At 40.5% G+C, this 13,793-nt stretch overlaps 1 protein-coding gene across 2 annotated transcripts in view; it reads left to right on the forward strand.

Annotated features, from left to right (window-relative positions):
• The window catches only part of LOC140209922 (protein phosphatase 1 regulatory subunit 12A-like), a 249,168-nt gene that overhangs the window by 169,019 nt on the left and 66,356 nt on the right, over positions 1-13,793 (forward strand). For both annotated transcript variants that reach the window (XM_072278585.1, XM_072278586.1), the window contains exons 16-17: positions 2,404-2,525; positions 4,530-4,565. In XM_072278585.1, coding sequence (XP_072134686.1) covers positions 2,404-2,525; positions 4,530-4,565 — 158 coding nt within the window. The remainder of the gene's footprint in view (positions 1-2,403; positions 2,526-4,529; positions 4,566-13,793) is intronic.

A 13,793-nucleotide genomic window follows, 5' to 3' on the forward strand; every position in this document is an offset into this window, starting at 1 on the left:
TCAAGTTGAGGTCTGGAAGACCAAGAAAACTTCCTGAGAGAACTGCTCGTGGGATTGCTAGAAAGGCAAAACCCCTGTTTAACTGCAAAAGACCTTCAGGAAGATTTAGCAGACTCTGGAGTGGTGGTGCACTGTTCTACTGTGCAGGGACACCTGCACAAATTTGACCTTCATGGAAGAGTCCTCAGAAGAAAACCTTTCCTGCGTCCTCACCACAAAATTCAACGTCAGAAGTTTGCAAAGGAACATCTAAACAAGCCTGATGCATTTTGGAAACATGTCCTGTGGACTGATGAAGTTAAAATAGAACATTTTGGCCGTAATGAGCAAAGGTATGTTTGGAGAAAAAAGGGTGCAGAATTTCATGAAAAGAACACCTCTCCAACTGTTAAGCACGGGGGTGGATCGATCATGCTTTGGGCTTGTGTTGCAACCAGTGGCACAGGGAACATTTACTGGTAGAGGGAAGGATGGATTCAATTAAATACCGGCAAATTCTGGAAGCAAACATCACACCGTCTGTAAAAAAGCTGAAGATGAAAAGAGGATGGCTTCTACAACAGGATAATGATCCTAAACACCCGCAGGAGGCGCAAGCTGAAGTTTTTGCCATGGCCCTCACAGTCCCCTGACCTAAACATCGAGGATCTGTGGATAGACCTCAAAAGAGCAGTGCATGCAAGATGGCCCAAGAATCTCCCAGAACTGGAAGCCTTTTGCAAGGAAGAATGGGCGAAAATCCCCCAAACAAGAATTGAAAGACTCTTAGCTAGCTACAAAAAGTGTTTACAAGCTGTGATACTTGCCAAAGGGGTTACTAAGTACTGACCATGCAGCAGGCCCAAACTTTTGTTTCAAGCCCTTTTCCTTTTTTGTTATGTTGAAACTGTAAAAGATGGGAATAAAAAAGGTTTTTTTGCTTAAAATATTAAAGGAATGTGTCATCTTTAACTTTGCCTTTTGGAAATCAGTTCATCTTTTACTCGCTTAGCTATTCACAGTAACAGAAATTTTGACCAGGGTTGCCCAATGTAGCCTGTTCTTCACTCACTTATGTATGCCGTTGAAGTACTTTGTTGTTTGCTGTGGTTTCAGTTGAAATTGGTTAAATCTTTAAAAAGATTATTTGTCAAAATGATCATGTTGTCATCTGTTAAACAATGAGTATTAAAATGCAGAGCAATCTCAGTCATCCTTAGGAAATACTTGCTACCTTTAGCATAAAATGCCATGTTTATGAGTAATTTGAAAGAGAACTTGGAAACTCTGGGAAGGCAGAATGTGATAAGATTTTTTTCTTGATTGAGAATTGCAGAGAAGCATATCAAACGCCAAATCAACTTTAAAAAAAGACTTGGGTGGCCTTAGCACAAGCATTCAATATAGAGTTCCCCAAAGTGGATAAAATAAAGTAGTTTGCAGGCATGAGAGTTGAGTAAAACCATACAAATGCATGTAAAGCAGAAAGGTTTATATGTCTTTATAAAATCGATGGGTCATTGTTTCGAAAAGATCAAAGCCAATAAGATGAATTTTTCAGTAAAAAATGTTAAGGAAAGGCATTGAAACTTTAAGGCATTTTTTTGTAAAAGAAAGATGAGGTAAACCAGGAAAATTAATAAATTATGGACCATTTCACCCATGCACAGGAAAAGAATCCCCGTGCAAAGTTTTTCCCGCCAGTTCATTGCTCTCTCTGATTTGTGCTGTTTGTTCATTTATTTATTGTTCATTTACTTTGCTGTTATTTCTCGCTCCTTATTTCTTTTCATGCCTTTGACTTTACACTGATAAAAAGTGTAATCTGCCTCCTGCTGCTACATTTGTCCGCTTGGTCTCTTCCCACTCAGAGAGATTCCCTTTGTTATTTCCAGTTCACCTTCACTTATCTCTGCAAGCTGGAACTATTTTTCTCTGTTTCTGATGAAGGGACTTGGACTAATGAATTTTTAAATCTTTCTTTTCCCCAGATGCTGCCTGACCTATGTGTTTCTGGTCTTTGGTGTCTTTTTGTGTATATCTAACTGGTGGCATGTGACGTTTGAAGACAAGCTTGTTAAAAGTTAACTGAACTTACTAGTACACCTATAGGCATTGAATACCAGACATTTTAAATGTGTCAATTTTGGAAGCTCAGTTTTGTTGGATACTTTGAAACAGTTAAGTAATTACACCAAGGATGCTAAATCCAGATCTGCAGTAGCTTTCAAATCTTGCTTTCCAACGATTTGCATCCAAAAATATTTTTGATTTTTTTTGTGAATGCCGTGTCTCTAGTCACCATATAGAACAATTTCAAATGACATCATTTGTAGCAGTATGTTTGGTAGATATTGTATTAGGAATTGTGGAAGTATATTAACTTTCTGCATAATTCTGTTTCAATGTAACTCAATTTAAAAGGTGGCTCTGAGAAAGTAAATGACGATGAGAAAGATTCTAGTGAAAGACAACTATCAATAAGGGAAAGGAGACGCCCCAGAGAAAAACGACGATCTACTGGAGTATCATACTGGACTCAAGATGTCAGTATTTCTTTTTGATTTCTTCTTATTAGGGATGTATTAAATGAGCAGTTGGCTTCGGAGAAACATCTTTATTTGTTGCATTGAGGCTTTCGGTGAAGTGAGATTGGTTTATTTGTTGTTAACATTGTGCTTTGAACACTTAACATTGAAAATAATCAAACAGTAATACAGAAGCTGCATTAAATCATTTCAGAAACTGCAAAGAGTAGAAATGTTAATTCAATGATTACAATGTAATCAACTCATTTTCGTTTCATTTGCACTTTAATTTTTGGTGCTTTTGAAAGGAATGCTAATTTTGTAACTTTTAAATGAAGAACTTGAGACAAAGCTTCAAATATTATATTCGTAGTTTGCCATATTGGAAGTACAAGATGAAATCTTCAGTGTGAAAATGGCAAAAATTACTTTTTAAAGATTGTAAACAAGTTGGAAAAGGAGCATGATTGTGCTTAGTTGATTGCTATATTACCCTATGACAGATTTTGTATCCATTTCAGATAGATGAGACTAGTCAATTCTGTCAGTTGTTATGTTCCTAAATAAAGTGGATCTGGGAAATCAAATTCGTGAGTACAAGACTCCACTACAAAAATATATTTCTGAATTAACTTAGGAACTTGAGAAGGCAATGGATAGACAATGGAAAAAATAACATTCTAATATTGAAAGATAAGTTTCCCTGCTTCGAACTAAAACAAATATTGTCATAAACTTATTAGGGGGGAAATGTAGCCCTCAAATTAGGAGCTAACAAAACGAAAGCAATTTCAGTTATTTAACGTATGTAGTCTGGAATGCTCCTGAAACTTGTGTAGAAATTTTGTAAGCTATTCCTAAATGCTTAGAAGGAAATATACAAAAAACAATTTACAATGCCAGTCTTTACGCTCACAGTGCTGATTGTTTCTTACCTCCTATATTCCACATTCCCATGCCCTATCAATCCAATACTTGAACACAGAAATGTCTGTAACAGAGTGCAACAGGAGGCAAGTTTATTTCTCCATGCTTCTGCTTGATGGCAAGTGGCACAGAGACATTCATTGAAAGTGGCATGTAGTTGGATGTGGTATTGATTGCAGCAAATAATCTATAGGTATGGGGTGTATGTACCAGCTGTTCAATGATCCTTATTTAATTTGAAGAACAAGTTAAAACTTCAGTTAAACCTAATAGCCATAGAAATTGAATAGTTAATTCCCTATTTGAGGCCCTTTGTTGGTTGGGGAAGACCAGGGATGTTGTGTCCCAGCTGTCTACATGATTTGCAAGCGAGGGTAGTACGATATGGAGAGCTAACAGTCTATGTAGCAAGTTTTCCCTCTGCATGCAGCTGATGAATCCAGAGGGATGGCAGAGACTAATAATGTTTGGCACCTGTGGTGTCATAGGAATTGCTAGTCAGTGTTGAACTCAACATAGGAAACGTTAGGGACACCAGCTCTGGATTTTTCCTTGGGGCGTTACTCTGGAAGCCTTCCTTATGAATGGTATAGCTGCAAGGCAGCAGAGGTTGGAGATCAGACTTTTTCTTCCAACTGAACTGCCAACCACAGCTGACAAGCCCCATCTGCCCAAAGTTACTGGTTTTAAGGTGCCAGTTACCCACCTTTGCCCCTTCTCCTGTCAGTAGAAATTGTTCTGCCAGGCTTGGTAGCTAAGCCACACTTGAAGACGAGCTGGACTTGTTTGTCAGGGGCTACTTCAGACTCTCACCATTGGAAGCATTTAATTGGTAGTGGGGAATTAGCTCCACTACACCCCTGGCTGTAATGACCTTAAGGAACCTAAATCCTGATTAGTATTATCTATATTTGGGGAATTAAAATTCCCTTTATATAAAACAGTACAAATGGACCGTGTTGAATTTGAATATTGTACATTTGCTGTACAGTTCAAGATGTTGCCCGCAATAGACCCTAGGTAGCACCTTGTTTAAGTGTTTCTTTTTATTAATATAACTGGAGTATACTTAGTAGTGTCATGCTTTTCCCTTAGGATGAAAATGAAAAGGAAGAGGAGAAAAATACCCAGGTAAGCTTGAGAGATGGTGCCAGCAGGCAGGGAGCAGAAGCTTACCAATGCATCTTTAAGAAAAATGTGGATAGGTTTTTTGTTTCTTGATGTTTGTAGATGTACTGCACTGTAAGGTAAAACTGTCTTTAGTATCTAGTGTTTTACTTAGTATTTATTTTATGATTTGTCTGTTCTTTGAGTTGCTGCAAACAGAAGCATGATAATCTATTATGTAAAAGTCAGTTACCTGTATGATATCACATTTAACATGCAAGGTTAATGTATTTAGAGGATCATGTACAGTTCCTCATATTTAAAAATGATGTGATAATTGGTTAGGTTCAGAAAGTTTCACAAGTACATTGGCAGAGTAGAGGTGATATCTGAATGGACCTGTGTTCTTTTCCGAGGAATAGATTAAATGGAACTTGTGAATATTTAAGGCAATGAAGGGATTGCTTTTGACAATTATTTCCACTTGAGTTATGAACCAGATATCAAAAAGGCAAGGAAATCACTAATACCCTCCTAAACCAGGATGGCATATCATGTCCTATGACCTTTTGTCACATTCCATTTACCATACCCCCTCATCCCCTGTCTCCTCCCCCCAGCGGTACCCCTCACCCTCTTCTCCTCCCTCCTTAGCAATGCAGTCTCTAAATGAGTTGGAAATGCAGCAAATTTTCCGATTTTTTTTTTATGTCTATATTTAGTAAGTGTTCGTATTTCTGTTAATTGAGCTATATCCTCAAATTTGGGAGGAAAGGTGACCTTATGAAGCTTAGAAATACTCTGAATACTGGACACGGGCTCTGGATCTAGAACCTTGCTTAAAATTTCAAGTTAAGGTTTTATGCAGTAGAGCTACGAGGACTTGATGTTTCAATCCCTATGGTAAGTTGGCACTCTCGATGTTGGCAGTGGGTTTCGAGTGGTGACAAGGAGGGAGGGTAGGTACGTCATCGGGGTCATCAGGTGGGCACCCTCTTTCTTTGATGTTTTGTTGATAAGCTCACAACGTCTCCAGAGGGCTCAACGGTGCTACCTGGCGCCCCAGATACACCCCCCTCAGTTTCATACCCTCCTGCCTTCATCTTGCAGCCCAGTTATTGTCTTTCCTTTTAATCCAAATCCAATTGCTGCTTTCTTCTGCTGCATTTGACAAGGACTTGATTGCTTGTTGGAGGGAGTGACTCCTCACCCCCATCTACTTCAGTAGACTGGTCGTAGATGTAGCAACGAATCCCCTGCATCCCACTTCTACAGGGAAAATCTTGGTCTTCCAGCCATTCTGGGCAGCTTCAGTTGCCAGTTCAGAGTACTTGGTCTTTTTCCTCTCATAAGCTTCTTCGACACCATCTTCCCATGGTACTGTCAATTCCAGAATCAAAATGAGAATTTTTTTCACAGAGTTATGAATCCATTGCATTCTTTATTCAAAAGACTATGTGATCTGTTAAGCATATTCAAAATTGAGATTAATGAAATATTGACGAGAAAACTAATCAGGTTGGGAGCCGAGTGGAAAAGTCGAGTTGATACAGAAGTTTGACTATTAGAACAAGTGTGCAAGATCCCACGACCGTTAGAGAAAAATAAGTATTGTGTACTTGTTCCACTTTCCTCAGGAAGGATGCACATGTGATAAAAGGAATGTGATGAAGCTTCAGAGGAATTGATGTGCTGTACTGCTGTAGGAGGGTTAAGAAAACCGGGCTTATACACACGAGTTTAAGAGAATGAGGAATGATCTCGCGGAAAAGAATGAAATTCCTAAGGATGGCAGAGTAGATGCAAGAAAGGCATTTTCTGTGGCTAGCGTGTCTAGATCTATGGGTCAGTCTCAAAATATGATCAGGTCATTCATGACAGAGTGGAGGGAAATTCCTTCATGCAGAAGGTACTCTTCAACGTAAAGAGCAGTAGGTATAATATTTGCATACAATCAAAAGCAGAGATGTCTGAGTGTAAGCACTTTGACGTTAAGGTTCAGCCATGATTATATGTCTGGACCGAAAAAAATAGCCTCGATGGGCAACATGTAGAAGTCATTATTACTTTCTCATTGATAAGCTTGTGTACTAGCAATAAATGTTAAATTTGTAGAATTTACATTTGTCTTCACAATGCTACACATAGATGTCAAAATATTCATGAAGGAAATGTTACTCCACTCTTTAAGCAGAGAGGGAGTTAGAATAAAGGAAGTTATAGGCCAACTAGTCTGACCTCAGTGATCAGGAAAATGTTGGAGTTGATTGTTAAGTATGAGGTCTCAGGGTACTTGGAGGCACATGATAAAATAGGTCAAAGTTAGCATGGTTTCCTTAAAAGAAAAACTTGCCTGACAAATCTGTTGGAATTCTTTGAAGAAATAATAACCAGGATAGACACAGGGGAATTGATGGATTTAGATTTTCAGAAGGTCTTTTATAAGAGTCCACACATGAGTCTTCTCAGCAAGATAAGAGCCCATGGTATTACAGGAAAGATACTAGCATTGATAGAGCATTGGTTGATTGGTACAAAGCAAATAGTGTGAATAAAATGAACCTTTTTCTGATCCACTGAAGTCAGACTAGCTGGTCTATAATTTCCTTTCTTCTGCCTCTCCCCCTTCTTGAAGAGTGGAGTAACTTTTGCAATTTTCCAGTCCTCTGGAACTATGCCAAAATTTGTTGATCTTGGAAGATCATTACTAAGGCCTCCACAAGCACTTCAGCCACCTCTTTCAGAACCCTGAGGTGCACACCATCTGGCCCAGGTGACTTGTCTACATTCACATGACGTCAGTGATTCTCTGTGGGCTGCAGAAAATTATACCACTTTTCCTCTTCAATATAATTTTGAATTACTTTTGCTGCAATCTGCAGCATGTAAATTTCGTCTTAACGACAGACTACGAAATTACATCAATGATCTTCAGATCTCTCAATTGACAATTAAATGCAGAACAGTTAAGCATGGTGCCTCTAAGGATCAACGCCATGGTGCAAAACGCGGCAGGAGAGGTGGTATTCAAACCAGGCTGAAGCACAGAAGGATGAGGCCTCCCGTAACCAGCATCTTAATGGAGAATGTGCAGTTGCTGGAAAACAAGATTGGTGATCTCAGGGCATGGCTGCTGTATCAGAGGCAGATCTCAATTGTTTGTTGCATTGAGACTTGGTTAACAATGAATATGCCCAACTGAGTTCCCTGGCAGAAGGTTTTACAATTTTCAGAATGCATCAAACTGTGAACTCTGGTAAGGAAAATGTGGCGGCGTGTGCTTTTTAGTCAATTCTCGTTGATGCACGGACATTGGGATTATTTTGACTTTTTGTTACTCTGACTTAGAATACCTGAAGTTATATGTAGACCATTCTGTTTTCCTGGAGAGTTCTCATCCATGATCCTCACTGCAGCTTATATACCACCAGCGGCTGATTATGAGCAAGTACTTGCGACACTGCATGATGCCATATACTGGCAAGAAACTGCCCATCCCGATACATTTCACATAGTTGGGGACTTTAACCAAGCCTGTTTGAAGAAAACCTTGCCCAATTATAACCAGCATGTAACCTGTTGTACCAGAGGTCCCAACACACTAGATCACTACGATAAGGAATGCCTATTGTTCCTTTCCAAGACTGCATTTGGCAAATCGGACCATTTGGCTGTACTCCTGCTACCTGCATAGAGACAGAACCTAAAAAGCAAGACTCTGGCGATTAAGTCAACCAAGAGGTGGTTGCGGAGGCAAAGGAACAGTTACACAGTTGCTTTGAGTCCAGGGACTGGGCCTTATTCAAGAATTCATCTGAGCACCTGAATGACTACCCCAGGGTCATTACAGACTTCATTAAAACAGCTGTGGATGAGTGCAACCCCAGGAACTCATTCAGGGCTTTCCCCATTCAGAAGCCCTGGATGAACAGTGAAATCCAGAACCTGCTGAGAGCCAGATCAGGAGCATTCAAGTCTGAAGATCAAGAATTCTACAGGAGGTGCAGGTATGATCTCTGGAAAGCCATCTCAAGGGTGAAGTGGAGATTCTGGACTACACTGGAATCAATGAGAGATGCTTGACAGCAGTGGCAGGGTTTGAATGCCATAGCCTCCTACAAAGTTAAATCTTGCAACATAAGGGACAGCAGAGCTTCAGTTCCAGGTGGGTTCAGTGCCTTCTATGTTCACTTCGACCATCAGAACGGTGAGGAACCATTGTGCACCCCTAATGCCTCCTGATGATCCTTTGGTCTCAGTTTCTGAAGATGACTTGCTGCCTGCCTTCAGGAGAATGGATCCAAGGAAAGCATTCAGTCCGGACAGAGTATCTGGCTAGGTACTGAAGACCTCTACTGACAAACTGGCTGGTGTGCTCACGGACATGTTCAGCCTCTCGCTCCGGCAGTGTGTACTACCCAACTGCTTTAAGCAGGCTTCAGTCATACTGGTGCCCAAGAAGAGTGTGGTAACCTGCCTCAATGACTATCTCCCAGTGGCAGTTACATCCACAGTGATGAAGTGTTTTGAGAGGCTGGTGTTGAAGCATATCATCTCTTGTCTGAGTGGCGACTTGAATCCGCTCCAATTTGCCTACCTAAGCAACACGTCCACAGCGGATGCCTTCTCATTGGCTCTTCACACAACCCTGGAACATCTGGACAGCAAAGATGCAGACATCAGGATGCTCTTTATCAATTACAACTCAGCATTTAATGCCATTATCTCCTCAAAACTAATCAGTAAATTCCAAAACCTAGGTCTCAATACACCCTTGTGCAGTTGGATCTTGGATTTCCTCACTTGTAGACCCCAGTCAATTCAGATTGGTAAAAATATCTCTTCCATAATCTCCATCAGCACGGGAGCACCACAGAGATGTGTGCTTAGCCGCTGTTCTATTCACTTTACACCTAGGACTCTGTGGTTAAATACAGCTCCAACGTCATATACAAGTTTGCTGATGACACCACTGTTGTGGGCTCTGTCAAAGGCGGTAATGAATCAGCATTCAAGAGGGAGATTGGAAACTTGGCTGAGTGATGTATTAGCAATAACCTCTCAATCAATATCAATAAGACCAAGGAACTTGCTGTAGATTTCAGTACAGGGAAACCAGAGAGTCATGAGCCAGTACTCATCAGAGTGGAGAGGGTCAGTAACTTTAAATTCCTGCATGTTACTATCTCAGAGGATCTGTCCTAGACCCACCATATAAATTGTAAAGAAAGCATGACAGCGCCTCTACTTCAGGAATCTGCAAAAATTCGGCATGTCGTCAAAATTCTTCGTAAAATGATACAGAAAAGCAGCATCCCTCATCAAAGATCCTTACCACCCAGACCATGCTCCTTTCTCACTGCTGCCATCAGGTAGATGGTACAAGTGCCTCCGGACTCACACCATCAGGATCAAGAACAGTTACTACCCCTCAACCATCAGGCTCCTGAACAAAAGGGGATAACTACAGTCATTCTATTTCTGCTGTTCCGAAGTCCGATAGTCTCATTTCGGGGACTCTATCTTGTTATTTCACGCTCTCATTATTTATTATTATTTATTTATATTTGCATTCGCTCAGTTTGTTTACAGTTACTGATCTATAGATTTGCTAAGTATGCCCGCAGGAAAAAATCTCAGGGTTATATGTAGTCTGATGATAAATTTTATTTTGAACTTTGTTTCCCAAGAACCGTCTCACAAGTATTAGCAACTTCACTTACTTCTGTCATCTGACATCTCAAACTTCCAGTATACTGCTAGTGTCTTCCACAGAGAAGATTAGTGCAAAATACTTATTCAGTTCCTCCAGCATTTCCTTGTCCCCCATTACTACCTTTCCAGCATCATTTCCCAGTGGTTTGATATCTAGTCTCGCCTCTCTTTTACACTTTATATATCTGAAGAAACTTTTGGTATTCTCTTTAATATTATTGGCTAGCTTACCTTCGTATTCCATCTTTTTCTTCTTTATGACTTTATAAGTTGCCTTCTGTTGGTTTTTAAAAGCTTCCCAATAATTACTCTCTTCTTGGCTTTTATGTTGGGTTTGACTTGTCAGCTACGGCTGCATCAGCCTACCTTTAGAATACTGCTACTACCTTGAGATGTATCTATCTTGTGCCTTCCAAATTGCTGCCAGAAATATCAGTCATTGCTGCTCTGCTATCTTCCCTGCTGGTGTTCCCTTCCAATCAATTTTAGACAGCTCCTCTTTCATGTCTCTGTAATTCTGTATGTTACTGATACATTTAACTTTAGCTCCTCCTCAAATTGCAGTGTGAATTCTATCATATTATGATCACTTAACCCCTAAGGGTTCCTTTACCTTAAGCTCTCTATTCAATTTTGGTTTATTGCACAGCATCCAATCCAGAATAGCTGATGACCTAGTGGACTCAATCTCAAGCTGCTCTAAAAAGCCATCTCCTAGGCATTCTATAAATTCTCTGTCTTGGAATCCAGCATCCACCTGATTTTCCCAATCTACCTGCATATTGGAACCCCCCATGACTCTCTGAACAGTGCCCTTTTGACATGTTTTCTGTCTCCCAATGTAAACTATAGACCACATCTTTGCTACTGTTTGGATGTCTGTATATAATTCCCAACAGGGTTTTTTTTACCCTTGCAGTTTCTTAGCTCTACCCACAATGATTCTATACCTTCTGATCCTTTGTCACCTCTTTCTATGATTTAATTTAATTTAATTTAATTTCTTTACCAACAGAGCCACCCAAACCCCTCTGCCTACATGCCTGTCCTTTTAATACAATATGTTCCTTTGACATTAAGCTCCCCGCTCTAATCTCCTTTCAGCCAAGATTCAGTGATGCCCACAATGTATAACAAGCCAATCTGTAACTGTGCTACAAGTTCATCTACCTTATTCCGTATACTGTGTGCATTCAAATATATTACCTTCAGCGATATATTCATCACCCTTTTTGATTTTTGTCCCTCTTTTGCATTGCAACTCATCCTGTTAACTGCAATTTTGCCACCTTCTTGCCAGCAGTCTCACTACACACTGCCTCTGTTTATAAACCAACTACCTGTCCTCAGCCCTATCACTCCGATTCCAATCCCCCTGTCAAATTTGTTTAAACCCTCCCCAACAGCGCTAGCAAGTAGTAATCCCATCGACTTGCACCTAGACCACAGCCATCCATACACCTTCTATCCATGTTCCTATCCAAATTTCACTTAAATGTTGAAATCAAAGCTGTATCCAACACTTCTGGCAGCTTTTTCCACACTCTGAGTGAAGAGGTTCTTCCTCATGTTCCCCTTAAACATCTTACCTTTCACCCTTAACCCATGACATCTGTTTGTAATCTCACCAAACCTCAATGAAAAACATCTGCTTACATTTACCTCATCTATACCACTTAATTTTGTATACCTCTCAAATTTTTCCTCATTCTTCTACGCTCTAGGGAGTAAAGTCCTACCCTATTCAACCTTGCCCGATAACTTGCATCCTCCCATTCCGACAACATCCTTGGGAATTTTCTCTGTATTCCTTCAATCACATTGACATTTTTCTTGTAGTTAGGTGACCAAAACTGCACACAATACTCCAAATTCGGCCTCACCAACACCTTGTACAACTTCAGCATAGCATTCCAACTCCTGTCCTCAATACTTTGATTTATGATGGTCAATGTGCCAAGAACTTTCTTTATAATCCTGTGACACTACTTCAAGGAACTATGGTTCTGTATTCGCAGATTCCTTTGTCCTACTGCACTCCTCAGAACCCTAACACTTACCATCCAAGTCCTACCCTGGTTTGTCCTCCAAAAGTGCAACACCTTACACTTGTCTGCTTTAAGTTCCCTATGCCAATTTTTCAGCCCACTTTCACAGCTGGTTTAGATTCCACTATAAGCTTTGGTACTCATTCTCACTATCCACTATACCCTCAATCTGTGTCATCAGCAAAGTTGCTGATCCAGTTAACCACACGATCTTCCAGATTGTTGATTTAGATGACAAACGACTACAGACTGCTACCCTGACAATTCTCCTGTAAAATATCTTGGTATAATTTTGAATTCATTGTTCACCCAATGATTGCAAGCTGTCCAGGCCCTGAAGCAGCAAAGCTACCCCGAACGATGATGCTCCTTCCACCATACTTCACAGCAGGGATGAGGTTTTGGTATTGGTGTGCAGTGCCTTTTTTCCTCCAAACACAGCAATGTGCATTTCTGCCAGGAGGTTCAACTTCTGTCTCATCTGTCCACAGAACATTGTCCCAGTAGTGCTGTGGAACATCCAGGTGTCTTTTGCAAACTTGAGATGCACCACAATGTTATGGGAGCAGTGGTTTCCTCTGTGGAGCCCTTCCATGAACACCGTTCTTGTTCGGCGTTTTTCTTGTAGTGGACACGTGAACAGAGACTTTAGCAAGTTCTAGAGATTTCTGTGGGTCTTTTGCCATTACCCTTGGGTTCCTTATCACCTCTTTCAGCATTGTACATTGTGCCCTTAGTGTGTTCTTTGTAGGACGTCTACCCCTAGGCACAGTAGCAACAGTACTGAATTTCCTTCATTTTGTAAGCGCCCTCTCTTACCGTGGACTGATGAACATTCAGGTCTTTAGAAATGCTTTTGTAACCTTTTCCAGCTTCATTGTTCTGTACAATTCTTCTTCTAAGCTCCTCTGAAGGTTGTTTTGATCGAGGCATGGTGCACATAAACAGATCTTTCTTGAGAAGAGCAGGCTCTGGCAGTAATCTGACTTGTGTGTCTTTTTCATACAGACAGGGCACCTCTACAGCCCACACCTCCAATCTCACCTCATTGATTAGAACACCTGACTCCAAATAGCTTTTGTACAGGGCATTACCCCAGAGGTTCACACACTTTTTTGACCCAAGACTGAGATTAGTTAAATGGTGTACTCAGTATTGATGTGAAGAACTACAATTGTTTGTATGTTATTAGTTTAGGCAGATTGTGTTTGTCTTTTATTATGACTTAGATGAAGATCAGACCACATTTTATAAATAATGCAGAAAACCAAGTAATTGCCAAGGGTTCACAAACCTTTCTTGCAACTGAATCTGGTGAGTTCCTTGGGACTCTCTTTATACTCATGTACCTCATTGCCTCTACCTGCTGTGCACCTCCATTTTCTTAACCAGGGCTCAATAGCTTTCAAAAGCCAAGGTTCCTAAACCTGTCGTCTGTGCCTTTTTTTTTCCTGACAGGAACATGCAAGTCAGTATGGTTTCCTCAAGG

Source organism: Mobula birostris, chromosome 14, assembly GCF_030028105.1.
Source record: "Mobula birostris isolate sMobBir1 chromosome 14, sMobBir1.hap1, whole genome shotgun sequence".
NCBI lineage: Eukaryota > Metazoa > Chordata > Chondrichthyes > Myliobatiformes > Myliobatidae > Mobula > Mobula birostris.